The 25,868-nt window shown below is 43.4% G+C and overlaps 2 protein-coding genes across 6 annotated transcripts; both read left to right on the forward strand.

Annotated features, from left to right (window-relative positions):
* Window positions 1–297: 297 nt before the first annotated feature.
* On the forward strand, window positions 298–16,094 carry LOC116381227 (WD repeat-containing protein 49). Of its 5 annotated transcripts, XM_031843191.1 has the most exons (19): window positions 298–520; window positions 1,707–1,950; window positions 2,138–2,284; window positions 3,011–3,133; window positions 3,241–3,412; window positions 3,499–3,545; window positions 3,629–3,766; window positions 3,871–4,059; window positions 4,833–5,024; window positions 5,175–5,648; window positions 5,755–5,904; window positions 7,508–7,692; window positions 7,987–8,126; window positions 9,183–9,331; window positions 9,438–9,649; window positions 11,618–11,754; window positions 12,399–12,451; window positions 12,576–12,696; window positions 16,060–16,094. In XM_031843191.1, exons 1-18 carry the CDS (start codon window positions 450–452, stop codon window positions 12,663–12,665), a joined length of 2,913 nt encoding a protein of 970 aa, XP_031699051.1. In that variant the 5' UTR covers window positions 298–449; the 3' UTR covers window positions 12,666–12,696; window positions 16,060–16,094. The 5 variants fall into 5 exon arrangements, with proteins under 5 accessions (XP_031699051.1, XP_031699050.1, XP_031699054.1 ...); XM_031843190.1 differs by lacking the exon at window positions 16,060–16,094 and having other exon boundaries at window positions 12,576–15,364; XM_031843194.1 differs by lacking the exons at window positions 12,399–12,451; window positions 12,576–12,696; window positions 16,060–16,094 and having other exon boundaries at window positions 9,544–9,649; window positions 11,618–11,714.
* fam20a (FAM20A golgi associated secretory pathway pseudokinase) lies at window positions 16,084–25,550 on the forward strand. Its single transcript, XM_031843195.1, has 11 exons — window positions 16,084–17,481; window positions 19,166–19,359; window positions 19,606–19,656; window positions 20,992–21,070; window positions 21,331–21,423; window positions 23,262–23,377; window positions 23,536–23,716; window positions 24,311–24,420; window positions 24,513–24,594; window positions 24,678–24,737; window positions 24,915–25,550. Exons 1-11 carry the CDS (start codon window positions 17,111–17,113, stop codon window positions 25,183–25,185), a joined length of 1,608 nt encoding a protein of 535 aa, XP_031699055.1. The 5' UTR covers window positions 16,084–17,110; the 3' UTR covers window positions 25,186–25,550.
* The last annotated feature ends 318 nt before the right edge of the window (window positions 25,551–25,868 follow it).

The following is a 25,868-nucleotide window of genomic DNA, read 5'->3' on the forward strand; positions in this document are numbered from 1 at the left end:
TGATTAATCCACTGAGGGTTTGTGGCTCTGTTACCGTCAGCCGACTTGCAGTCATTTTGGAAAACTCTCAACTCTCCACGGTATTCTCACCAGTGATGTGTTGACTTTCCCCTCTCGGAGCGGTCAAAGACTTGTTACGGATGGCGTATTGATCCCTGGACCTGGGCATTCCTTTCCGGTCTGGAGACAAGAAGCTTTGTTTGAGACAATCGGGTTTGCCTGACAGAGGGAGGGATGGAAACAAAGGCCCTGTGTGTTTAGGCTCAGAGCTTGTTGAGGATCTCAGATTGGCCTCAGCGCTTGTGGGTGCTGCATCTTCCGTTGTCACCAGCATCTGGGTCCAAAGAACTTAAATCACTGACGAAGATTCAATCTGGATTTAAAATTCAACAGGAAGTGTTTGGAAGACTTTAAAGAGGCGTTCAAGCAGCGAGGCTCAGGTTATCGATATGTATACTTTAAGGAAAAACAAAAATCCTTGGGGGCTTTATGAGACAGAAATACCACACAGCAGGCTCTGGTGAGTTTTCTTTGGCTTGTTCCTATTTATCTGATCCTGATAGATATAACTGATCACTGTTAAATAACTGTGTATAACCAGTTATTGCAAACAAAAGTTTGTACATTTTGCATGTGATATGGCTGTACCTCATAATCATCCACTTACTTTCTATACTTTTCATGTGACACCAATCCATCTGACATTTTATCATCTCAAATGTTGTCCTGTCAAATAAAACAATGTCACTGGGGGAAAGATGTACTGGTTATAATCTTCACCCTTCATCCATCTATCCATGCATCCATCCTTCCTTAACATTACAAAAAAGTTACGTCGTCTTCTGTGAAGAACATTTGCATCTCAGATTCACATTTTTTCTCCACTCAAGACACTTACAAGGATTCCTCTCTTCCCAACACAGCTTCACCAACTCTTTCAGATACAATAGCCTTTATTACACTCCTTTGTCAGTGAACTAACCAACACTTTTATTACTTAATTACTTTACGGTTCCATTAGCATTGGTGAGAAATGTGTGTTATGCAAAGGACCACTCAAGCATGTCCTGATAGATCTGGAAAAGACCTCACAATACTGAGACATGTGACTGATTGTTCCAGCTTGTAGTCTCCCCGAGCAACAGGGCCACACAGTAGCTGCTGGTGGTGAATGAAAATCCCTCTGATGTTTTAAACATGTCCCCCAAACCGGACTTATTCCCCATTCGCAATATTTACCAAATACTCACATTAAGACCCACTGTTCAATTTGCATACATTCATTTTTACTAATTGTATGTTTCAGATGATTATGCATGAGACTTCATAATGTGGTTTTTAAGTATTTTTTTGGGATGAGCAGTGTGTTGTCCCAGTGCTGCCACTTGGGAGTGCTGCATTCATTCTGCAGTGAGCCAGACACAAGCCAGATGTCAGTGACTGGATGGAATTAATATAACAGTCAAACTTACTAACAAAAAAAAGTAAAATATGTGATGCTAAGAAAACCGATTCTACCTGATTGATCATTCTTTGGCTTCAATTGGCTCCAGACCGAACTAACCACAGTGTCTTTAGGCCTCCTTCTACTAATTATTGTGTCATGCATGTTTTGAACCAGCTGTATACCTGCACACACAATAAGTAAGTTTAAAGTATCCAATACCTGCATAACTTGACAATTTCCTTGAACTTCATTGCTGCAGCGATCCAGCCAGTGGAGTCAGTCCTGCAGAAAAACTGACCCCCGAGCACCTGCAGCTCCTGAGAAATGCGTTTATCTGTCCAAAAGCTGGACCACAGATCCACGAAGACAGGCCAAAAGGAAGTAGAGGAAGGAACAGAGGAAATGAAGAGCATGGAATGAAGTTCCAAGAGTTTCAGGAGGTTTTGAGGTCTGTGATTGGTCCAGATGTTGAGGACACATGGGTTGAAAGGTTCTTTGGTGAGGTAAGGAGAAATTAATATAGAAGAACTAATACTGCATGTATTGTTAAAAAGGAAAGCACAGAGACATTATACAGTATAATCCCATCAGCGTAACCTCTGATGGGATTTCACATTTACCAAACAAAACAAATATGGGATGACTTCCAGATGATGATGATGCAGAGTCTTCTAACTGTTTCATATCCAGGTGGACATCAGCTGTACCGGGCAGGTAAAGTGGCAGCAGCTTTGTTCCTACCTGCTTCTGGAGTACACTGAGAGAGAGCGGGCCTCCATCCCCAGAGCGGCTCTCCTGGTCTCCCAGCCGCAGATCAGACACTGCTCTCACAACAAGGTAGAAATCCACCAGCCTGGGAAAATGAGAAGGAAAGGTGCATCTTTGAAGGATGTTCCAATGTTCCAAAATAACACCAGTAAAGATATCTCTAAGCTTCTTCTCTTTGTATGAAATTAGTGTTAGTAGTTCATCCCTCATGAATAAATGTAACAAATAAAACAAAACGTTCTTATACTGAATAAGAAAAAGAAAGCTCTGCTAACACGCGGCTAACTGCCCAGCAACAAACGGCAGACAGATGAAGATAGCAACTATACTAACGCTAGCTGGTGAAGAAAGTCCAATGTTAGCACGCTAAAAAGTCAGGTTTCGTACTCAGAAGTTGTCAGAGTCCAAAACAATGCTAAAAAGAAAGTGAATATTGTATTAACAGCTGTCAGGTGGGATTTGTTTTTAGCTTTGTGTCCGCTGTATGTGAAAGTAGCCTAGTCAACTGCTTGCTAACATGTTAGCTGTGGTTCTGTCAGCTATTGGAGGTGTTCTGCCCCTTTATTGCCCAAAAACAAGAATTGTTTTGTTTTTACATTATTCATTGTCCGCAGGCTAGATATGTGACCCAGGATTTAAATGAATAATAACGGTATATAAGTATGAAACTTATGACTTATATACAGAGGGCTTTTTTTATTTTCTACACTCTACATTTTTTCTAAAAGTAATACTTTTATTACTCCAATAACCTTTTTTGTGTCATTGATTATACTTGCACTCATTCCTCTGCAGCGGGAGCCAACAGTGCGTGTGGTTGCGGTCTCTCACCCTCCTCCACTCCGCTACATTAGTGTCAGTAAGGGAGGTCAGATCACTGTCTGGAACAGCAGCCTACACATCCTCAAAACTCTCAGGGTGAGTGACATCATGGTAATACTTTTACATCCACATGGGAGTACTACACACTCACACACACACACACACACACACACACATTTTATATTTAATCCTGTTTAATCCAGCTTGCCGGAGACCCAACAGAGGAAGTGGCCAACACCAGGAGGTTCAGAGGCTGGACCACTGATGCTGTCTCTATGGGCAACGTCCACAAGGTTGCCATAGCGACCGACTGCAGGGACTTGCACTTCGTCAACGTCTCCACGGGCAATGTATTCGAGGATGTCCACCTCTTTGGTGTGCCTAAATGCTAACGTGTTGAATTGTTCCAAACTAAATTATCAAGTGTTGTCAACTCGTAACTGTCTCATCATTTTTGCAAGGCTTTCGTAGTGTCCCAACCGCTCTTTGTTACTGGCATGATGCTCAGGTAGGACCGCTAATCCTTTGAGACAAATTCCCTCTGAAAGCAATAAACCCATTCCTTGAATCTATGTGTTTTTTCCCTCCAAGTGTCCAGAACGACCCTCTCTGCTGCTACTGGGGGATGAAAAAGGAGGAGTCCACCTCATGTGGTTCCTGAATCCATCTAAAGGTCTTTTCAAGAATGTGGCCATCAAAGAGAACGATCCACAGAGGATCTTTTTCCCAGTAAGCTTAGTAGTAACCAGTGTAGCAGTCAGTAAAGACAGCCACTTGTTGATTACAGTCCAGTTTTACAAACAAGCATTTATTATTATCCACCGTGATAACAGGACCTTGGTGAACACAGCAACATGGTCTCGTACCGTCACATCCCGAACATCCACCAGGAACCAATCAACAGAGTGATGTTTGAGCCCAGCGCCAACGTCATCATGACATCATCAGAAAGTGACACCACCTCTGTGGTCTTTATGAATGTGACACTAAAGCAGGAGCCTTACATTTGGAAATTTAAGCAGGTAACCAACTTCACAGTGTGGTGTTTGATAGTAGGGTTTTATGTGTTACTGTGTGAATTCTCTTATCATACCTTAGTATTTTGTGATGAACTTTTAGAAACATATGCCTACAATTTAGTATACTATATTACAACACACTACATATTATTGTGGTTAGCCCTTCATAATATCAAGTATGTGTTTATGCATCAGAAGTATATTTCCAGCAAGAAGGGAGTGCAATGATTGTTGTTGTTATCCACTTTTGATGTGGATCACGGTCAGGTGGAGGTCACTGTACTCTGGCCTGGGTGACCCTGACATAACTGGGTGAAAATCAACCTTCGGTTCAAACTTGTTTATAAATCAATGAATGCTCTGACGGCATGTGGCAAATGCAAATAGTCCTGAACTCATACAGTGAATTGTCCCCTGCCAGTTTTATCCAGAAGAACAAACATGAGATGTGAGTCAAGTTATTTCTAAAGTTGACTCTTGCCCGGCATACAGAGGCCAACAGCGCCACTGACTGTGGAGAGAAGGAGTTAATGTTACAAAAGCGTTATTTAAACTGGGCGGTGATGCTTCTTGTTATTCACAATGGCTTCTTTTGAAGGAGCACAACTGTTTGGGAATTTTAACAATGAGGCCACCCTTAAAAACTCCCCAGTTAAAAGTAATGAGACCAGCTGACTTGTTTAGTTTTATTAGAAGTGAGCATGCTTTTAAGTATTAAGTATAATTAAGTATTCTCTATGCCATCTGTACACCATGTTCTTTTTGTCTCATTTCAGGGCGCTAAATGTTTTGACTACAATGCGTCTCTGCAGTTGATGGTTACAGGAGGTTGTGACCGAGCAGTCAGACTATGGACTCGATTTGTGACCACACGTCCCGTAGCTACGCTGCTGGGTCACCGCACCACTGTGTTGGATGTTGCAATCTACCAACCTGTTGGGCAGATCTTCAGCTACTCCAGAGATGCCGTGAGTCATGAAAGATGAAGCTTCAAATATTAAGTGCATATATATTGCTTATTGTTTATCATATAAAATCATATTTGGGATTTTTTGTGAATCGTGACATATCACGACAGAGCTTGTTTCTTTTCTAATTACTTAATTTTTCTTTGTCAGGAGCTGAAGGTTTGGGACATTTCCAGCCATCACTGTCTGAAAACCGTCTGCCTGCAGTTTCCCTGCAAGCAGCCAGGTCGAATCCCAGAACATGGCAACTTCCCCTTTCTGTTGCTGAGCCCTCCTCTTCCTGAGCAGACCCAGGCTCATTTGGTGGTGGGATGCAAAGATCACCTGGCAGTGCTCTACCTGGCTGAAACGAGAAGAGGATGGGGCGGGCGGTTGACGGACGAAGGAAGGGAACCTGGACCAAACCATCAAAGTGGTCCAGCCCTCAGCTGTGCTCTGTACAACTCTTCTCTGAGACAGGTGGTGACTGGACATGCCGACTCGTCTGTGTCTCTGTGGGACGTGGAGACGGGGAGGAGGCCGCTTCAGATCCAAAACGCTCATGGAGAAAATGAGCTCACCTGCATGACACTAGACTCCTCCCACAGAAGACTGATCACTGGGGCTCGCAATGGCACTATAAAGGTTTGATACCACGTCACACAAAAATACAGTAGCACCAAACATTGCTGTGCATATTTATTTCACATGTGTGAGACAGTTTGTTAACGAGAAGACAACTCCCCGACAGGTGTGGAACTTACTAAATGGCCTCAACTTGCACAAACTGGAGCCCGTCACCAACTCTGAGGTCACCGGGTTGACCTGTCTCCACGACACCCAGCTGCTGTCCGTTGGGTGGAGCCAGCGGGTGGCTCAGTATGACGTCGCAGCTGCTAAGGTAAAATTAAAGGCGCTTTGAATTGACAATCCACAGCAGTTTTACATAGAGTAACTTAACAAGCCTGTTGCACCTGTAACTTTGCTTAACAGTGATGTCACAGGGTCCTGGAGTACACCTGTGTGTCACTGCAACAAAGCGAGAGATTAAACCTCTGGAGGGCAAGCTTTTCAGGGGGTATTAAGTTTCTCTTTGTGCTTATAACTAATACAACAAAATAATAATTTGACCTGGTATTGCAGGTGTTACTTTTTCCAGATTTTTTAATTGGAAGTTAAGATTTTGGCATTATGTACACCCTTAACACATAATAAGGGTGTTGAATGCGTTTTCCTTCCTTTGACATCAATCAACTCAGACCATCAGTATCATGAGGACCCACTCATAAAAACATTGCACCATGGTGCTGCTAGTGGTCATAACCTCCACATGGTATATACGTTACATATCAAGTTAGTAAGAATAGAGGAATAACCAAGTACTACTACTTCTGAAACAGAAAATCACATCATTAAATCCATTACAAAAGGCTTTAGGCCTCTTATATCTTTTTATTAAATGGCGAGCATGTTTCAGAGCTTCGGAGAAAAGATTCACCACATCCACCTACACATTTCTACACGCTGACGCTGCCGGCGCAAGTATAAACACCAGCATGAACTGCAATGTGAGACAAAGGTTTGGACGTGCATTTTTTCACACCTCAAATTCTTGTGTTACATTTTACCTGTCAACCTTTAACCATCATCTGCTCTGTGGTTAGATTCATCCCTCGACTACAGTAGCAACATTGAGTATGCATGTCCTGTTTTTCCTCCGCTCACTGTAAAGCACCCTGTGTCAGCACAGCCGGGGTTTTTTGAGAAAACATTTTAAGGCTTAAAAAGAATGTGAGGACTGTTTTTTAACGAGTAAATGATATTTGCGAATGACTCAAATTACATTTACTCGTGCACCTGGTGAGATAAAATACATCTGTGCCATGCAAAACATCTGCACCAGGAGCACTCTGACGTCCATCATGCTGAGCTATAACTTTTATTGTCAAATATTATCATGCACAAAAAAATTCTACATTTAACCATCCTAAGCCGTAAGAGCAGTGGGCTGCTGTAAAGGGCCCGGGGAGCAACTTAGGGTTCAGTGTCTCGCTCAACAACACTTCGACATGTATACAGGAGGAGGAGGCGGGGATCGAACCTGCCGACCTTGTGATGAAAGGTCGACCGGCTCCATTCCCTGAGCCACAGCCATCCCATTTGAAAGAGCTGACCTCAACACTGTAGCCCAGAGGTGTAAACAAAATCAGTAAACCAGGGAAGGAAATAGCGCTCCTTTCCACCAGGCAGCACAAACAATTACATGTTATTTCCAACCATTTGTAAACTATCACAGTGGGAAGTGGCGATTCCAGCAAGCTCACACACACAGTGGATCCTGAAGACAACATGGCACTCTGTGTTTTTTGGAAAACCTTTTCTATGTTGAACTGCTGATTTTCAACCTGAACACTAAATGTTTTCTTAATATTTTGAATCGATACCGGGGTAAAAACCTTTGCTGATGTTTAATATGTACATCTGTGTATATACTGTACGTATAGGATTTGTATGTAAGAGCAGACATGTCGTGGAAGTCCAGCGGTGTCCACAAGTCGGACATTCTAGCCGTGTGTCAGTGCGCTGCTCTGGGGGTCGTTGCCACTGCGAGCCATGACGGAGAGGTCATTATATGGAGGCTGGAGACGCAAGGACCAGTGCTTTACCTTCAGAGGCCGACACAGGGAGGGTAAGAAAACGCAGCCGTGAGGTAAAGATAGCAAAGATGCCTGAGACCAGGCAGTGGTGGAAAGTGAGGGAAAACATTTCCTTAAGTACTGCACCTCAGTGCATGTTCGAGGTACTTGTACTTTACTCGAGTGTATCCATTTTATGCAACCTTATACTCCACTACACTAAACACATAATACGTTAATGAAATACAGTTAAAACAGTGTTTGTGACTGCTTATAAAACAGCAGTGTCTGCTGTTTGGGCCCTTTGTCACATTCAAGTTTTTTTTCCTTTGTTCGTGTGCATCTAGACCGCTGACCCCCGTGGACAGCCTCTTGTTCCTGCAGCATCGAGCTGGCAACAGAAAGTTGAGGAACAGAGGCGTCCTGGTCTCATCGCAGGCCGGCTGTCTCTGCTTTTGGAGCGTCACTGGACAGACGCACACTTATGGTGAGAGAAGGAAGGGAGGATGGATGCAGAGTACAATTTTGTCCACGGAGCACTTTTACACAGCCGAAATGATTCTCCTCCACTGAATGGGCTTTTCTCTCGTAATCCCCATTAAAAAAGGTGGTGGAGTTGTGTAACTCAACCCGTGGAGCACTTTGACACAGCCTAGCCCTCCATTACGTGGACAAAATTGTACAAATCCACAACCTGAATTATTTAGGCTGTGTAAAAGTGCTCTATGGGTTGAGTTACGCATTGCCACAACCTGGGTTAAGAAGATCATGAGTACCCTGACTTTTTCTTGCATACTGGCACTTCTCACTAGCTGCCGTTACTGTTTTCTGTACCTCTCCATATTAGTTTCTCTGAGCTAACACGTTAGAATACAGAAATGATTGCTGATACTGGCCAATACACACGCCAACATGTGAATAAGTGGAGTCCTGACACTTGTTTTTTTCCAATCAAAACACTGTGCAGAGATTATCATTCAGAAGAACTGGATGCAAAAGTACAAAGATGTGATTTTAGAGTAAAACTATCCCAGTATGAGGGAGGCAGAAGCACCAAACTGTATAAGCAATTGACAAGCATGCCGTCAGTTTTAATGATCCTCCTGTAAGATGGATTTACAAACAGCCAGAGCAGTCAGTGACAGTCAGGCTGAACTGTTGACTTGGCCTCCTGCCTCTACCATTCCTGGCAGCCCACTGCTATGTCTCTTTCCAGATTCCATCTGTGTTTAGTGGTGTGGGATTCATGCACTCTGACTGCTGCATATGTGTACGAGCATGCAGGGGTGTGTGTATTAGTGAGCCAGTCTGCATTTGTGTGGTTGTGTATATTCCAGCATAAATGAATTTGAGAGTAATAGGGAGATGTGTGACATAACATTTAAGAGTGGCAATTTGTCTGAGAAGTAAATTTGTCATTTAAGTCAAGACAGTATTCTTGAACTTCAGGAACCCAAACCTAAACCTTTAATAATTTTGATTTTACTTGGTTTCTTTATGTTTAAAAACTGTTTGCAATTAATGTTTTTCCTTCTCATTCCAGGTCAGTTCTATGTTCCTGAGCAGCCAGGTGAGCGTGTGCTGAGCCTGAGCTCAGATCAGCTTATAAACACCACGCTGGTCACTGGGGACACAACGGGCTGGCTTGAGATCTGGGACATCTGTCACTACGCACTGGACATCCAACACGAGGTGAGTGTATGTCTTTGTGTTTGTGAGCTGGTGTTAATAAATAAAAGATGAAGTGTGTGCTGTACTGTACATCCCCAAATACCCGCAGTGTTCTCTCTCCACACAGCCAGTTTGTGAGCGGCCTCCTCTGCTGCAGCGTTGGAAGGCTCATGAGAGAGCATTAGTAAGCGTGGAAGTTCTCGAGGTGGCTGACCGTTTGTTCGTCCTCACAGCCTCAGCTGACGGCTCTGCTAGACTGTGGACAAAAGACGGAGACCACGTGGGGTCTTTCGGGCAGGAAAAGATGTGGAATATTAGTGAGCCAGCTACTTACCAGAGGTGAGGCTCATGAGCTGGTCTCTGTCACACTTGTATATCTCAAGAGTATTTCTCAAATAATAGGGAAAATAAAAAAAATAACAAAACAGTCATAGAGGGAGCTCAGAAACGGCAGTGCATCCATTACCAAATTATATTTAAATACATTAAACAAAATCTAGCAGGGAAACAAAAAATGCAGAAATTTGAAAAAAAATTCAATAGTGGCTAACTTTTCCTAATTTTCCAAACCCACTGAGGGTTAACAGATCGACTCTGTGTGTCGCTCAGTGTGCTAACTCTTCCGTGGTTGAGGCCATACGTGCTAAAAATGAATGCACACATGTTGCCCGTAAAGCATATTGGGTCATACTGTCCAAATTTTGAGGATGACGTGTGTAAACATGGCACCCTTTCTGGGAATTTATCATTAAATTCTGCCAATACATAGTAGCGTACATAGGGGATGTTCAAACAAGTACTGATGTCGACAGTGAATGGTTTGTGCCAAATCTAATATAGAGGAATACGTCATGGTTAAGTGCTTCCTCCAAGAGAAACTTCCCTCGTTGTTTCCACAGACATTTGAGTCCTTAATAGCAACTTCAGTTTGGTTAAAGGTCATAAACTCTGGCTTGGCCCAGGACTTTGCTGTGTGCTTGACTCTATTTTTGTCATATGTTGGGCAACATGAGCCATAAAGGAGAGAACGCTGTGAAGTAATTTAATTTAAGAGAGAAAAAAAAAAAGTGCAGTCCAGTGAAAGAGAGAGAGAGACAGAACATGCTTAGATACATGTGAGAGGAAGAGAGAAAAAGTTTTTGGTCTAAATGTCAATTATGTTCTTGCATCAACTTCTCCGCCCTGCTCTTCTCGCTCTCTGCCCCTGCGGCCTCTTGTTGGTCGATCATCCACAATGAGCAATGTATCTGCTGTGGCTCTTGCATCAGTGTTGCAGAATTCAGGCTGTTTTAGCCATGCCAGGGCCGTCGCTCCCGGGATGGCAATGCCGACCAAGTACTTCGAAAGCTACTGACATCCCCATCAGCCTCAGCTGTACTTTGTGTTTAGTGTTAATTAGCAAATGTTACGTAACACAAGCGTTTTAGCATTGTTGTTGTGAGCATGTTAGCATCCTGACATTAGCATTAGTCTCAAAGTCCTGTGCCTTATGCTGTTTTCCATTTGAACTGGGAAGTCGGAATTTATTATTTTCCAGTCGGAAATTTCAACAGGAAGCTCGCCTGAAAGTCACACGAACCCCCTCCAACCCCAACCCCAAAATCCAAGATGGCTGCTCCATGCATCAACACTAAAAAAGCTGTAGTAACATGCTCTTTATGTCTGACTTGTGTCTCATTAAATCAGTCATACATACAGAACTCCTATCTGTAAACATGTTGCATTTGGTGTTTGCATGTGCAGAATACCGGCGCACTGTGTTGTCATCAACTGGTATTGCTAACAATGGCGAAGCTGGCCTGAGCAAACCCCATCAAGTTTTCATGACACGTTGTACGGGAATGCAGACAGATTGGGTGTAACGTAAATGGAAGTACAGCCTAACAGAGCCTGTAGTATTTCTGTAGACTTGCCTTTTTTTGGCTATGCATTATCCAGTTTTTAGCCAAGCAGCATCAAAGAATTCCACATATGCAAAATGTTTCTAAATGTTGTCTTCAACAGAGAGGCTGCCAAACATTCACTTTTAAACTCTCCCTTTGCCACAAAAGGCTCGAACCACTCAGATCTTTTTTAAACAGTTAATCAGTGTAAGGTTTCATATGTTGAAATTATTATCTGTCAGTTTAAATTTACCCAAAGACAGTGCAATCTGTGACAAAATATCATCCAGCAGAGATCCCAGATCCTGTCTGGTTCAGTGACATGAACACAATTGGGAAACCTGCCTAAAGTAAACAGCTTTGTGTTTGCACAAGTCAATTCCTTCCAGCAAAGAGCAATAACTTTTGGTTCTGACATCCATAGGACGACACAAAAGACACTGAAAGAAGACACGAAGAAGATGACTGAAAGTGACGAGAAGGGGCTCAGCAGGGTCAAAAGTAAAGTACCTTGCCCCACCAGCAGAGGTCAAACTTCACAGGAGGAATGCTGTTCTGAAGGTAGTCATTTAGTTTAGTGCAAACAGGTGTTTTGAGGTGCTACACACACACACACACACACACAGACACACGTACATAGAGATGCCCTTTCCCTGAACCGGGCCATCTCCAGTCACATTTGGCTGTGCATTGGGAATGTCCCTTGACATAATTACCCCTTTCGTTAGAATCCCTCCACACATGGGTTCGGGTGTATGTAGCTGCTGCTGCAGAAGAGCGTACAGGTCTGGATGGCCTACCAAGCTAATTAAACCTGATACCATGATTAAATCACGTACAATCTCACCACATTATGAAGAGAAGAGCCAGAGCATTCTTCACATTCTTGTCCTGTGAGGTCTGGAGCTCAGATCGGTAACATTTGGGCAACATACTGCTCCAGAGACGCAAGGCAGATTGTTTAAAAAAACAAAAAAATGAAGTGCAGAAATGCTAAAAGTGTAAGTGTGTGTGTGTGTGTGTGTGTGAGTGTGTGTGTGTGTGTGTGTGTGCGCAAGATATTTCCTCTACTTTCCCTTCACTGCCTGCCCATTACTCAGAGCTTTCCAAAATAAGAAATTAGCTGTGCTTTCTCAGCAGCCACACCCAGACAGACATTGTTATGTACAATACAAACTAATCTTGTCTACTGTCATTCACTTTAGCTTCACCCATCAGTCTAGCAGAGAACGACCACGATCGACCTCAGCAGCACACGGTAACCCGCAAACACACAATCAGCGGCTGATGAGTGCAAACTTGTCATTCTCGTCTCATTTGTCTTCTTTCCTTCCCTCCGTGCATGCACATCCATCCACACGACCGTCATCTGTGTGTGTCAGTATCTGTGTGAGGACTCTTGCCAGACGGCAGCTTGGTGTCACGAGAGGAGACATCTGTTTGATGACATGTGCCACAACAAACACTGTTGATTGGCTGTTTTTGCCCCATCAGACTCTGCAGGTGACTTTCACACTGATTACTGGATCCTTTCCCTTCTCTCCTCCCGCCCGCTTTACCTGATCGTTAAGTTCTGCTGGTGCCCAGTGACTGTGAAAACAATTAATTCATCTAACTATTCCTAACTTTTTAGGAAAGAAAGCAAAATATAGTGCAAATGAACTAATCATACTGAAATAAATTTGGATGAGAGGATCAATACCACTGTTATGTTTGAACCGTAAATACGAAGCTTGGTTTTACTGTGGGGTTAGGCATCAGACTACTTCATTATTGTCTTGTCATCAATGGAAAGATGCTCTGCAAACAGCGAAGACACCCAGAGGTGCTGGTTTGTAGATGTTGTAACCTTTGGACAGAGCCAGGCTAGCTGTTTGCTAATGTTAGCAAACTTTAGATAGATCGAGCGAGTCAGTTTGCTGTCTAAGAAGCTCCATTTTAGCATTTCCCTTTTAGCATACCGATATACTGTTGAAGTGGCTTCTGTTTTGCAAAATGTACATAGTCTCTCTTTCATTTCCAAAATGCTCTGGTCTTTGCTACTGTCATTACTGATAGACATTGTTTTTTATTTTCAATGCATTATCTAAATACAAAATAGGTTTATGGACATCCAGTAGCAGCCAGCATAAAAATTCTGGTCAGCATACGCAACTAAAAAAGGCTTCATCAATTCTGGAGGAATGTGAGGGCGCAGTTCCACTTCCTTTCATCCCAGCTGTGGCTGTAGAGCTCCACGCTCAGGCTGAAGTTGTCCAGAAAAACAAAATTGATGGGAAGGGATACTGCAATTCTATTTTAGACAAATCTTACGGGGAAAAAACAGATTTATTTCATTTCAAACCTCTTTCTTTTCTTGTTTTATCTTAACTGAAATCTTTCTCCTGACCACTCCATCTGTTAAGCGCCATCATCATCTCTCTGTTTACTTCTCCTCACTGTGACTTTGTCCCTTGTATACTGTGTGTTGTGCTGCCACACTGTGCGTTTGTGGCCTGTGCATTGCTATAGCTGCCAATTTATGGTGACTGACCAGCTGAGAGTTCAGACAGGAAGTTCAAAAAATATTTCCATCGAATCATCTGACTGCTTTAGATGTTTGTTGAAGAATGTCAGAAATGCCTCCATGATCTGTAAACGCTGCTCCATCTTCATGAAAAGTGAGCTCCCTACCTCGTCAGATATAAACAAAGATGCAGACATGAATGCTGTTTTTCTGCCATGCTGTTTTTCATAAAGTCATGTTGAAACTGCATATTGAATATGTCTGTTTAAATATGTCATGTTAATACTGTGCTGGCAGTATTTCACCTTCAAAACAGCCTGCACCACATTGCATTTAGTTTTTTTCGTATTCTTTTTCAGTCATGCCAAACTCACATTTCCTGATGTGTGGTCCATCTCTTACTCATCTCTTCTTTAAAATAATGGTTATGCTGAGAGATGGATGAGAAGATTGATGAGAAGATTTAAATTACTCTCGTGTTTTTAGGCAAAATATGAGATATAGTCAGCAGTCAGTTTTTCTTAGCATAAAGACAGGAAATGGGGGAAACAGCAAGCCTGGCTCCATCAAAAGGAAAACAAATCTGCATACCAGCATCTCTAAAACTATTTCCACATTATTTCTTATTAGTTTAATCCTTACAAAAACTGAAGTGTAAAAATGACACGTCACGGTGTATTACCCCCTGCTTCAAGCTAAGCTAAGTTAACTGTGAGCTAACTGGCTATACCTGTTAGCTTCATACTTAGTGCTCTTTGCTATATCTTGGAGGGTGGCGCAGTCACTTCCTGGAGTCTCGATGTCACTATAAGGTTGCCTGGCACCCAGCAAAGACCCCAGGAAGTTACTGACCCCCTCCAGGAAATAGTCCCGCACATAATGTTATATTACCTTCTGACAGAGCTTAGCTAGCCCTTTCCCTGTTTCCAGTCTTTAGCCAGAGCTAAGCTAAGCTAAGGATATTCACCAAAAGGATGAACATACTGCTTTAAAAGTTGTGGCTATGCATCTTCACAATACCCTTATTGTTGTATTTCTTTCATCAGCCGTGTGAAATGTCCTAATATCTGAGACTTGTTTTGAGTCATTCAGACAGACATCTGAGCCATCTCCCCCATTTATCTCAACCCAACCCTGCACATGAATGCATAAGGGTCTGCTGAATTGCACAAATTGGTGACGCAAGACTCAATGCCCTATTTTTTGCTTGGTTTCTTTCCATACTCAATTTTGCAACTTCTTTGCAATGGCTTGGCTGCTCATCCTGAAAAAAACAGGTTATTTTAAGCACGTTTTAGCGTGGGAGGAAGTGAGCGCAGAGCCCTTTCTCCAGTTTGTTTCTCTGGGATAAATACAAACAGACACAGCCAGGACAAACAGGGCAAGTCAACTAGACTGCACTTTTGCCCCCCAGGCAAAATATAATATAAGACAACATAGCATTACTGATTACTGAGAAATGCCTTCTGTCTGCGGGGAGACAACAGATAGATTGGCATTTAGTGGTTACATGTTGAAATTGTTATCTTAACCATTTTTTGTGCAGAAGAATAAAAAGGAAAAAAGACATTCATACATTTGTTGTAATTTAGTTCTGGGATTTTTTTTTGCCGTTAAGTCAATCAAATATTCATCTTCGAGAGACCGTGAACAACTGACAGGAACTGAAAATGGAAAGCTCATTTAGTTGTGAAAAATGTGGCTTCTGCTGGTCTAAAAACAGATATTTTTTACATCATGCATTTGGGTCAAAACAACAACAAAAACGTCTCTCTCTCTGTTTTCGTAGCTGTGTTCTTCGAAAAGGCAGCAGTCACCCACTTAGCCCGTGTGTGTGTGTGTGGGTGCGTGTGTGTATCGAGGCAAAGCAGAAGCTCTTTTACAATCCGGCTAAATGGCAGGTTAAAGATTCCTTTCACTAATTTCCAACATCAGCAAAGACTTCTCTCAGCCCGTTCTCTCTTGAGAGAGGGTAAAACACCCTGGAGAACAACTCCCAGACACGCATGCGTAATTTTGCCAGACTCTCTCTCACACACACACACACACCCAAACAGACGACAGATGTTCCAAAATACCACAGTAACAACAGTGCAGATGCAGGCGGGGAAATGCCCTGTGAGATCTTCATTGCTTCAGTGTAAAGCTGCTTAGGGCTTTTAGAGGCATAATGGGCAACAAGCAGCAATCGTAATTTATACACTGTATGTTTTCACAGGAATCACAGAGGGAGAGAAAAGGTGGCCTGTGAACGAGGGGTTATTTCTTCCTGCGTGTTTCCTCATTTGAAGTTGTGCAAGAAGTTGTTTTTTAGTTTTGTTTCCAGCACTGCCTTTTCTGAATTTGCGTCTCTTCCGTAGACCAGCGTGACAGGAAGAAAAGCCAGGGATTCATGTGTGGGAACTGCAGCAGGAAGGAAAGTGCAGCTGGGAATTTTTGCCCGGAGCAAAAACAGACTGGACGTCTGTGGCGAAAAAAAGGTGAGAGAAAGAGAGGATAAGGAAGGAGAGAGGTAGAAAAGATGGCAGAGGAGCAAAGAGGGTGAGCGTTTGAAGCAGGGATGACATGAAGCATGGGATGATGGGAGGGGGAGAGAAGATTTGATGGAGTGAAAGAGGACTCTACTTAATGCGGAGGAGCGGAGGAGATGACAGAGGGAAGGGAGCCTCGTCTCCACGCCTTCTTGGGATGTCAAGGCAAGTCACACGCTCACGCAGACTTCACACACACTTTTACACCTGTATATCTACACGTGCACACTCACAATCCCCCTGCCAGAAAATTGGAGAGGAAGGCAGCCAACTTAAACACACACGCATGAATGAAAACTGGACTTGGACCTGCAGCTGTACACACACACACACACACACATGCATTGCATCAGAGTGGATACGCCAGTTGGATGGGGTTTCATTCAGATCTGCTGTGACAAGAAGAGGTTCACAGTCTCCACCCCTTCCTGCTCCCAAGGACTTTTGCTTCAGAGTGTGTGTGTTTTCTAAACCACGCTCACTTCCAATCTCCTAACCTGTCACTTGACGCTCGTGCACATACCTGCACACACACACACAGACGCACACTCTCGCTCTCTCGTCCCCAGAGCAGCAGGTCCCTGGAAGCAGCCAAACTGTCAGTGACTGTTGCAAACACATGCTCGCTCTCGGCTCGGCTCTTTCTTCAGACGCTGCCAAGGGAGGAGGAGGAGGAGGAGGAGGAGGAGGAGGAGGAGGAGAAGAAGTGAGGCTGGAAGGAACAGACTGAAACACACAGATAGAAAAGAGAAAGAGACAGACTTGGACCAACCTCTGCTTGGCTGACTGTGTGGGAGACTACAAGTGATGCCTTGCACTCTCTAAAGCAGCACATAGTTTTTTAGCTTTCTCTTTCTACATTTTCCCCCTCTCTGTTCAAATGATGAGGAGAGACCGTCTCTTCTTGGCCGCGACCCTCACAGCCATCTTCTCTGCTGACCTCTACTTTATCCTCCTGCCAAAGCTGCGGAGCGTGGGCCAAGGATCGGGACACTTTTGTCCATGCGGTCCCATCAACCTCACCCTTCCGAGGCACGGGGGTCTCGCCACCCCGCAACTCTCCAACTGGACTTCCGCGCCCCCCCTGGATGGTATCACATCTGAAGCCGCTGATGGGGGCTCAAAGCTGGGGAGGCTGTTTGCTCACCCTCTGTACAACATCCAGACTCCGGTGCCAGGCCCGGAGGAGAGGCTGCTGCAGGCGGAGCACCTGATGGAGCACTACAGGAGGAAGGTGTCACGCTGGGAAAGGTCAGTTTCTGGTGTCATTTACTTGATTTTAAAAGACACATTTCGGCATTGCTTATTTTGTCCACAGTGCATTGATTGTGCAATGGCTGAGAATTATCTAAACATGGCTTGTGTTGCTCAATGGCTCATTTTGGCTGACAGATCTCACTGTGTAAAGGACGCGTTGGGGCTTGACTGTGGTCACAGGGTAGGGTCACCGACATCACCACCTGCAGACGCGCACAAACACATATACAGATAACAGATGTACACCCACAGACAGACAACAGGATGTGTAGACAATTCTGTACGTCATAAAAGTGCAACGTCGAGTGGGCTGGTGGCAGAAAGCACTCACAAACATGTCATACGGAGAGCTCGCGTCTGGAATGCTCTCTTTAAGGTAAACAAGGATTTAAAACTGCTAAAGCCCATTCTAATCTGTGGGAGCTGAAGCCGTCTTGGCTTGTGAGGCTGTCTGTCTATCCCGACGCAGTGCACTCGCTCAGAGAGATACAGATTTTGGCCTCTCATGCTGGAAAATAAGAAGAAATATGAGCAACGGATCTCCTCTCTCTGCTGCCTTTTATAAATGTGCACCAAAACAATGGATAGCCCAAAGGCTTGTTGGAGACTTTGTATATCTTGCAACAGCATCTCAACACTGCAACAAACACATGTAGGAGAGCTTTTTGACTGCTCAAATGAACAGCGACGACAGCTTTTATTGTCATGCTGACAAAGGAAATGGGTTTAAAACACATTTCCTGCTCATGTGTGTTTGGCCAATGTTGCAAGAAACTACCACTGGAACATTCTCCACTTCCTCTTTCCTATTTTGTGTGTGTCTACACTAGTCTGGTCTGCTCTTGTCCATTGTCCTGATTACCTTGATCTTTCACTTCACCTCGCTGGGTGACTGATGGCTCATATTTATAGGTCTTTGCTTCATAATCTCGGCACTTTAAGCAGCCCGTGATGGAGTTTGTTTGGGTTGGGAGATGACCGTCCCACTCAGTGTGGTCAGCTCTGGCAATGTGGTGCCACTCTCACCACCGACTCTGTGGTGGTGAGAGTGTTTTTGGTCTCAGATTATTGTTGCTCTGGATTTAAGTATAGCAGAGAGGAGAGGAGGCTGTGGAAATTCAAAATGTTGGTACAACCACTGTTAAAAACAATAGAGAGCCCATAAGAGAACTAATAAAATGTCTATATTTGTAAGCAGAATTGGGCTACAGGAGGAGAGGGGCAAATAAAACAAGTTATAAAAGAGAGTGTGTCTAATAAATTCAACAAATGCCTGCAACCCCGTGTAGTCGCTCACATCTTCTTTCATTTTAAACACATTCTTGTGAATGCTGCTGCTGAGAAAACCTGTTGAGTGCACTTTGCCATGGATTTCTGGCACCAAGTACCACTCCAAATCTGTGGTCTTTCCAAAATAAACCACTGCCTTCACAAAATGTTGTAAGAAGTGATTCCCAAGCAGTGGATTCTTTTATTTAAAGCTTGGCAATCCGGGGTTTAGCAACAGCACAGCAAGAAAGCCTGGTCTCTTTCAGTGAGCTACTTTGTTGTTGTTTATGTAACATGGCATTCAAAAGCCCTCTGCAGCAAGAAAACGTATGATAACACGTATCCCGATCTATTTTTAATGAATTCATCCCCTATACAAGTAATCTCTGTGCTGCTTCTCACTCCTCAGACATATGAAACTCTACAGCGAGGCAGCGGCAATGTCCAACAACACCGTGACTGAACATGAAGTGACCTTTGACGCCGGCGCTAGCTGGCTGAAGTTCCACCTTGGAATAAACCGCTATGCTCTGTACTCCCGCCAAGACCGCGCCATCCCACAACTCCTCAAGGACATGCAGAGCATGACCGTCGTCAGCTCAGGTGATGGATGGATAGTTGGGATTTAAAACATATGCTTGTCAGTGTAAAAAGATTTGGGATTGCTTGTAATTAGTTGTCACCATTTGGTTTTCTGATTTAGTGAATGCTGGATTATAGAGGCTCTTAGAGATGCTAATATTCTGGCTATGTGCCCAAACTCTTGTTGCGACAAATCGTTAATGTTAAAATGCTACATGTGACACTGTAATGCTAAATTATGAGCTAACAAACCTTTATCTCTTACAGATTACACTCAAGATGAGAAGGCCCTAAAAGGAGCATGTGATTGTACCAAAGGTATGGTCAATTAAGCTTCTATATTTGTTTGGGTTTTGATATTCTTTGTTTTAGATGTCTGACTAGCCCCTTTGTTTCTCTCTCCATGTCTCTCGCTGTGCTTGGCGGTACCGTCGGAGACAAACACACTGCTGCCTTTGTGATAGCGAAAATTCAGTTTTTTCCGTTTGGTGTCAAAATCCAGATTTGTCTGTCTGTCTGTGTAAGACACTTGCTCTGGGGCAAAAAGGCAGGCGTGTGTTTGTGTTCAAAGGCAGAGCTCTTAATTACAGTAAATGTTTGATGTCTGCGCGCTCTGAGGGAAGCCAACGTTTGCAGGCTTCAACCTACACACCAGCCGCCACCTACGCTGTCCTCTCCTACCTCGGAACAGCACGCAAGCCAAATATGCAAATGAGTGGATGGATTATTGAAAAATGTACAGACAAAGTCACTTTGAATGTATGTTATTTTAGCAAAAACTAGCATGTATGGGGAGTGGAGTAATGATGTAGCTTTCTGTTTGGACCCAAAGTATGTGAAGAGGCTGTATCATACGTTTTAGGTAGGTATGAACATTAAAGCAAAGTTGTACGGCAAAAAAAGAGTTTTAATTGTTCAGTATTTTCAGACAGTATTCTTGTATATACTGCTTTGTGTCCTGTCTGTGCTTGACCAGCACAGTTATGTGGCCGACCACACAAACATCATTCACTGCCAAGAAGAAATGCAACGAAACAATCCGTCCCGTCTGTTTAAATGTAACCTCAAAAGACTTTCTTATTATTTCAGTACCCAAAGAGTGAGCGACAGCGTTCGTTGACCAGGAAGGCTGTTTTTATGCCGGTTTGGTCCTGTTTGATTCATTTCCAGAAAAAAGAAATAGTGATTGTAAACCTTGTATGATTGTGAACTATTATTAATTCCCTGGAGTCTGACAGAGAGCAGCAGGGCCAAGACGTGTGTGTGGTTAGTCTGGCCTATACTGCTGTGACATAATATACAGCCAGAGAGAGAGAGAGAGAGAGAGAGAGAGAGAGCAGATCGCAAGCTGTGTGGCCAAACCCCAATTACTTTATCACAGGGAACAGATCTTCATGTAGAGGGTTGCAGTTTGTACTGGCCTCTGGAAGATTAAGCCCAAAAAACAAATACTAGGAGTGGGAATCCCCAAAGGCCCCACAGTACGATCTCAATACAATATTGCCATGCAAAATATCACAATAATATGCTGTATCGATTATTTCCCCCAACTCTGCTAGACACTGACTCAGTTGCCTGATGCTGATTTTTTCAAGCTGACATTGAAGTTTCTACATAATGTTACGTGTCTTTGTCTTTCTGTCTCTGCTCTAGTTGTGAAGCCCAGCGGACATCACCTGAAACTGGCTCTGAAGATGCAAAACTTCGCTAAAGTCATGTTCAAGCCAATGAGGTGAGGACTGAACCCACATTTGATTTAGTCCCTGGTCTTTATCAAACACCACCAATGGATTTTATGTCAAAGAAAGGTGGGGTGTTAGGTGAAGTATGGGGTTCTGCAATCCGTATATTACAGTGCACCAGTACGTCAGGCTGAATCATCTCATATCTGCTAAGATGATAGTATTTGTCGTGTTGATTATATACCAACTGGCAGCTTGATCGTTGTGTCTTGACTGTGTGTGTGTGTGTGTGTGTGTGTGTGTGTGTCAGGCAGCAGAGGGACGAGGAGACTCCAGAAGACTTCTTCTACTTTGTTGATTTCCAGAGACACAACGCAGAGATTGCTGCCTTTCACCTGGACAGGTGTGACACTCCTCTCCTCTCATACTGCTCACAATCACTTAATTGTTTGTCCTGTTTTACTGCCATCTTTGTTACACTCTGTGCATCGTAAGTGGTCTCTCGTGGAATTTATGCGGGTGTGGTGCTAGGGGGTAGTTTTAGTTTTTGTTGCACATCTGTCATTTTATTGGCCCCAGTTATGGCTGTGGTGCATCCTGAAGTGCAACAAATGTTTTTCTTTGGGTCTTTCATTTTAAAGGGACAATACGTGATGCAAATGTAAAACTGAAGCGGGAAGTAAAGAAGCAAGTAAAAAGTATGAATGGCTTTCACAGCAGAGTAACCTACATTTAGAATTATGACCAGCTGAGAAACACATAAAAAGTTTAGTCATCATTTACACATCAAACTTTTGATGTCACGCCTGCGGCAGGGCAATAAGGATGACAATGACTGCCGGTCCTTGACTTTGATCTGGACTGAAATATCTCACCAACTATTGGATGGATTGCCATGACATTTTGTACACACATTCATTGTCCTCAGAGGATGAATCCTGTTGACTTTGGTGATCCTCTGACTTTTCCTTTAGTGCATCCATGAGGTCAAAATCCCTGCAGAACTTTTGACATTCCCATCATCCTCAGTTGTTTCTCATCTTTAGTGATAAATAGCAAATGTTAGCACGCTAATACGCTAAACTAAGATGCTGAACATGGAAAACATTAAACACGCACTGCATCAGCATGTTAGCATTGACATTGCGCGCATGTTAGCATGCTGACGCTAGCGTTGAACGTTTCTTATGGAGCAGTGATGACATTAGATTGTAACATTTACAGAAGCAAAGGAGATATTCTTGTTTTAGCTTACCACTGATGAACGGAAACAAAATGCAATCATTTAAAAAAAATCCGAAATAGTTGTAAATTGAAACTACGTCTCCTTGGGCAAACAAATAAATCACCCACCCTAAGCAAAGATTGCAACATGTTTGCCCAGACCAGGATTTCCAAACTACCTGATCAACATAAACCACAGGCTATGAGCAAACACCAGAACACACACACACACACACACACACACACACACACACACGTTGTGAAATTGCACATTAGCTGAGGTGAGGTGATTCACTCTGATATACAGTCATACAGCTAGACAGTATCATTAAGAAGCCACACATAAGTCATCACTTCAGCAGACGAGACAGAAGGCAGTGCCACGTCAACAACTCAAACAATCACTGTAATTATTATTCTACCGCCTCTCTGCTCATATTCTAAGTATCTATTGGTCTTTCAAATGTAAGTTTCTGTCATGAAACCCAAACAAACAGATAATTTCTCTGCTATCTCCTATTTTTAATTCGGTGTGTTTTTAATCTGTGGCAGTGTGTTGTCTCTCTCTGCTGTGTCTGCGCGGGCTGCCAACCCTTATCATCATCGTCGCTACAAATCAACAGCTGGGGAACGCCGCCGAGTATCTGAGAAACAGCCATTCAGCTTCACACACTGATTGTTGCTTGATTACTGTTTGCGAGACATGACTGAAATACGGCCCTCTGGGAGGTATAAGCTCTTGGTAGTGTGTATGAACACAGCCAGCTAAATTACACAACGTGGAGACTTGTCAGTAGGGTACATTCATTGATAAGAATCAGTGAAAATGAACCACGGGCTCCTGTGAAACGAGGCGAGGAGACAGAGATAAGGATGCCATCATCTTGACAGGGTTCACATTGCATTTACATCCAATTTATGTAAGCATGAACTGTGTGAACTGTAAACTATTCCTCACACAAGAAACCATTTCTAATGGAGTTTCTCTTCTGTATCTCATCAACTTGTTTTTTTTAGGATCCTTGACTTCCGGAGGGTCCCGCCAGTGGCTGGCAGGCTGGTGAACATCACGGGAGAAGTCCTCCAAGTCACCCACAACGAAGACCTACGAGCTGTCTTCTTCACCTCACCAGGTTAAAAAAAAAAACACCATTCTCATGTCTGTACTGTACTTAGCTTAGCTTAGCATAAAGACTGGAAGCAGGGGAAACACGACCAGTTGTGGTCTTACAGGAGGTTAAAAAACATGAACATGAAACTCATTCTGCCATTTCACTCTGCTTCCCAACAGCGAACAACACGTGTTTCTTTGCCAAGTGCCTGTACGTTTGTAAGACTGAATACGCAGTGTGCGGAGGCCCCGACCTGCTGGAGGGCTCCCTGTCTGCCTACTTGCCCGGCCTCAGCATCGCTCCCCGCATCTCCATCCCCAACCCCTGGATACGCTCCTACACCTTCACTGGTCGAGAAGAGTAAGACCTCCCCCTCACTCAAGAGAAATAACATTTCATTTTAGAGGGGAAAATACTGGCATTTGACCTCCTATGCTATGAATACATCATAGGATGTTGCTGAAAATATGTTTACCAAATGGTTTAGTTAAAGCATGGTGCAAATTTGCTGTCTTTTGACTATAATCCAACTGCGGTGTAGCCAGTTGGTCAGATTGTAAATTCTAGTATTTTCAAAATAAAATGAAAAAACAGATTTCCTGTAAATTCTGTTGATGCACATCGGATGTTTATCTCTTTCGTCAACAGCTTTTCTAATCGGGGATGAAAGAGTGTTTTGTTTAATTTTACCCTTTTCTGTCTTTGCTACACCATTTTGCAACCTATGAAGTCAGTTTGCACCAGACCAACAGCAGCCTCTTCCTGTTGTGTCCCATAAATCTGCTGAGCAGGTTTCATCAGTATCGATATGTCTCAAAATCGAAAATGAACTGAAGGGTTCATTTTAGACTGTGTTTCTTCTCAAATTGTTTCAAACATCTGGTCAAAACATCCAAATGCAGTCAACAGTTCCTGGATCAGTCATTTATGTCTGTATGTCTTCTTGTTTAAAAGGTGGGAAGGGAATCCCTTCTACTGTGACATCATAAAGCAGCTGTATCCCTATAACTCTGGCAACAGGCTCCTCAACATCATAGACATGTCCATCTTTGACTTCCTCACAAGTATTTAATACCACTTCATCGCCGATTATTCACATAAACCCCAGAACCGTCAGAAACAATCTTTCTATAAAGTTCGTGTCCCTGTGTTACAGGCAACATGGACAGGCACCACTATGAGATTTTTACTAAATTTGGGGACGAAGGGTTCCTTCTCCACTTGGACAACGCCAGAGGGTAAGACAAAGACGTCAGAGAAAATGTAATGATTGTAAAATTAACCATCACCGTCTGATTTCCTTATCACATCTTATGCTCAGGTTTGGGAAGCACTCTCAAGATGAGATGTCCATCCTGGCTCCATTATCTCAGTGCTGCATGTGAGTATAGTGTTGTATGGTGCAGTGGAAAACAGCCTGTTTGGTTGTGGATTCACATTTGAAATTCATGAATACGATACAGTTTATCTATAAGATTTTCATGTCAAAAGTGAACAAGGGATGTGTAGTGTCTGGAAGTTTTGGGAGGAAAATGGATCTGTCTTCTCTCCTCCTCAGGATAAAGCGCTCCACCCTGATGCGGCTCCAGCTTCTGGCCCGACCCGAGTTCAGACTCAGCGATGTGATGAGGGAGTCCCTGGAGGGAGACCCTTTACAGCCGATCCTGACGGAGCCCCACCTCTTAGCGCTGGACCGCAGGCTACAGAAGGTCCTAAGAACGGTCCAGCGCTGCAGCCGGAGGCTGGGCGAGGACGAGGTGATCGCCAAGGACTTTGTCAAATCCACAGCGAGCCCTCAGACTGTCACAGAGACGGAACAGGTCAGGTAACGTAGGATGAAAAAGAGTTGCAGCTGCTCTTTGCACCACAGAAGACTTCACGATGAAGCGTATGGGAGCAAACAAGGCTCAGATGGTTTTAAAGGAACAAGCCGGGAACAGAAGACACTGTGAAATCTTCAGAAAAGGAATGCCATTGTGGAGGTTGACGACTTTAAACACTGCAGGCCGAGGGAGCAGAGTCTTTTGGTTTAATTTCCTTTTCTCAGGGTCATAAATTCCCCCAAGGGTGCATTTTATGACAGAGCGCTCACTTTTCATGTCCACCTACACACTATCAGGTAGGTTTGGAGTCGACACATTTAAATAAAGAGCTTTTAAAGAAACAATTAAAGACCAAAAGCCGTGAAAGTGTACAGGATTGAATACAGGAGCTTTCTTTGATCCATGTAGATGCTCTCTCACTGTGAGACACATTAACATCAGCAAAGGAGTTCATATTCAGACAGAGCTGCCATGCAACTGGATCAGCGGTTTATCAAATTAATGTTGGTGAATATTATGATCACTGAAATAAAGATTTGTGTGATGTAATGATTATGAAATGGTTATTTTGAAGATAACCTGCAAGTAACAGCAGTTTAAGTGTAGATGTATTTGTGAGAGTTAAAACTGCCATTTAGTTTCCTCCGCCTCGTTTTCCAGACTTGTAATCTTTCTGTCTCATTAGAGTG

The sequence above is a fragment of the Anarrhichthys ocellatus genome, unplaced genomic scaffold (genome assembly GCF_004355925.1).
Source record: "Anarrhichthys ocellatus isolate YVR2014 unplaced genomic scaffold, GSC_Weel_1.0 scaffold4, whole genome shotgun sequence".
NCBI classification, from domain to species: domain Eukaryota; kingdom Metazoa; phylum Chordata; class Actinopteri; order Perciformes; family Anarhichadidae; genus Anarrhichthys; species Anarrhichthys ocellatus.

Bases quoted from the DNA above. Each gene is read 5' to 3' on its own strand.
- LOC116381227 (XM_031843191.1), top strand. From the start codon at position 450: ATGTATACTTTAAGGAAAAACAAAAATCCTTGGGGGCTTTATGAGACA. The intron at 521-1,706 runs GTGAGTTTTCTT...TCATTGCTGCAG, and splicing joins ATACCACACAGCAGGCTCTG to CGATCCAGCCAGTGGAGTCA. The intron at 3,767-3,870 runs GTAAGCTTAGTA...CCGTGATAACAG, and splicing joins CACAGAGGATCTTTTTCCCA to GACCTTGGTGAACACAGCAA.
- fam20a (XM_031843195.1), top strand. From the start codon at position 17,111: ATGATGAGGAGAGACCGTCTCTTCTTGGCCGCGACCCTCACAGCCATC. The intron at 19,360-19,605 runs GTGATGGATGGA...TATCTCTTACAG, and splicing joins CATGACCGTCGTCAGCTCAG to ATTACACTCAAGATGAGAAG. The intron at 19,657-20,991 runs GTATGGTCAATT...TCTCTGCTCTAG, and splicing joins AGCATGTGATTGTACCAAAG to TTGTGAAGCCCAGCGGACAT.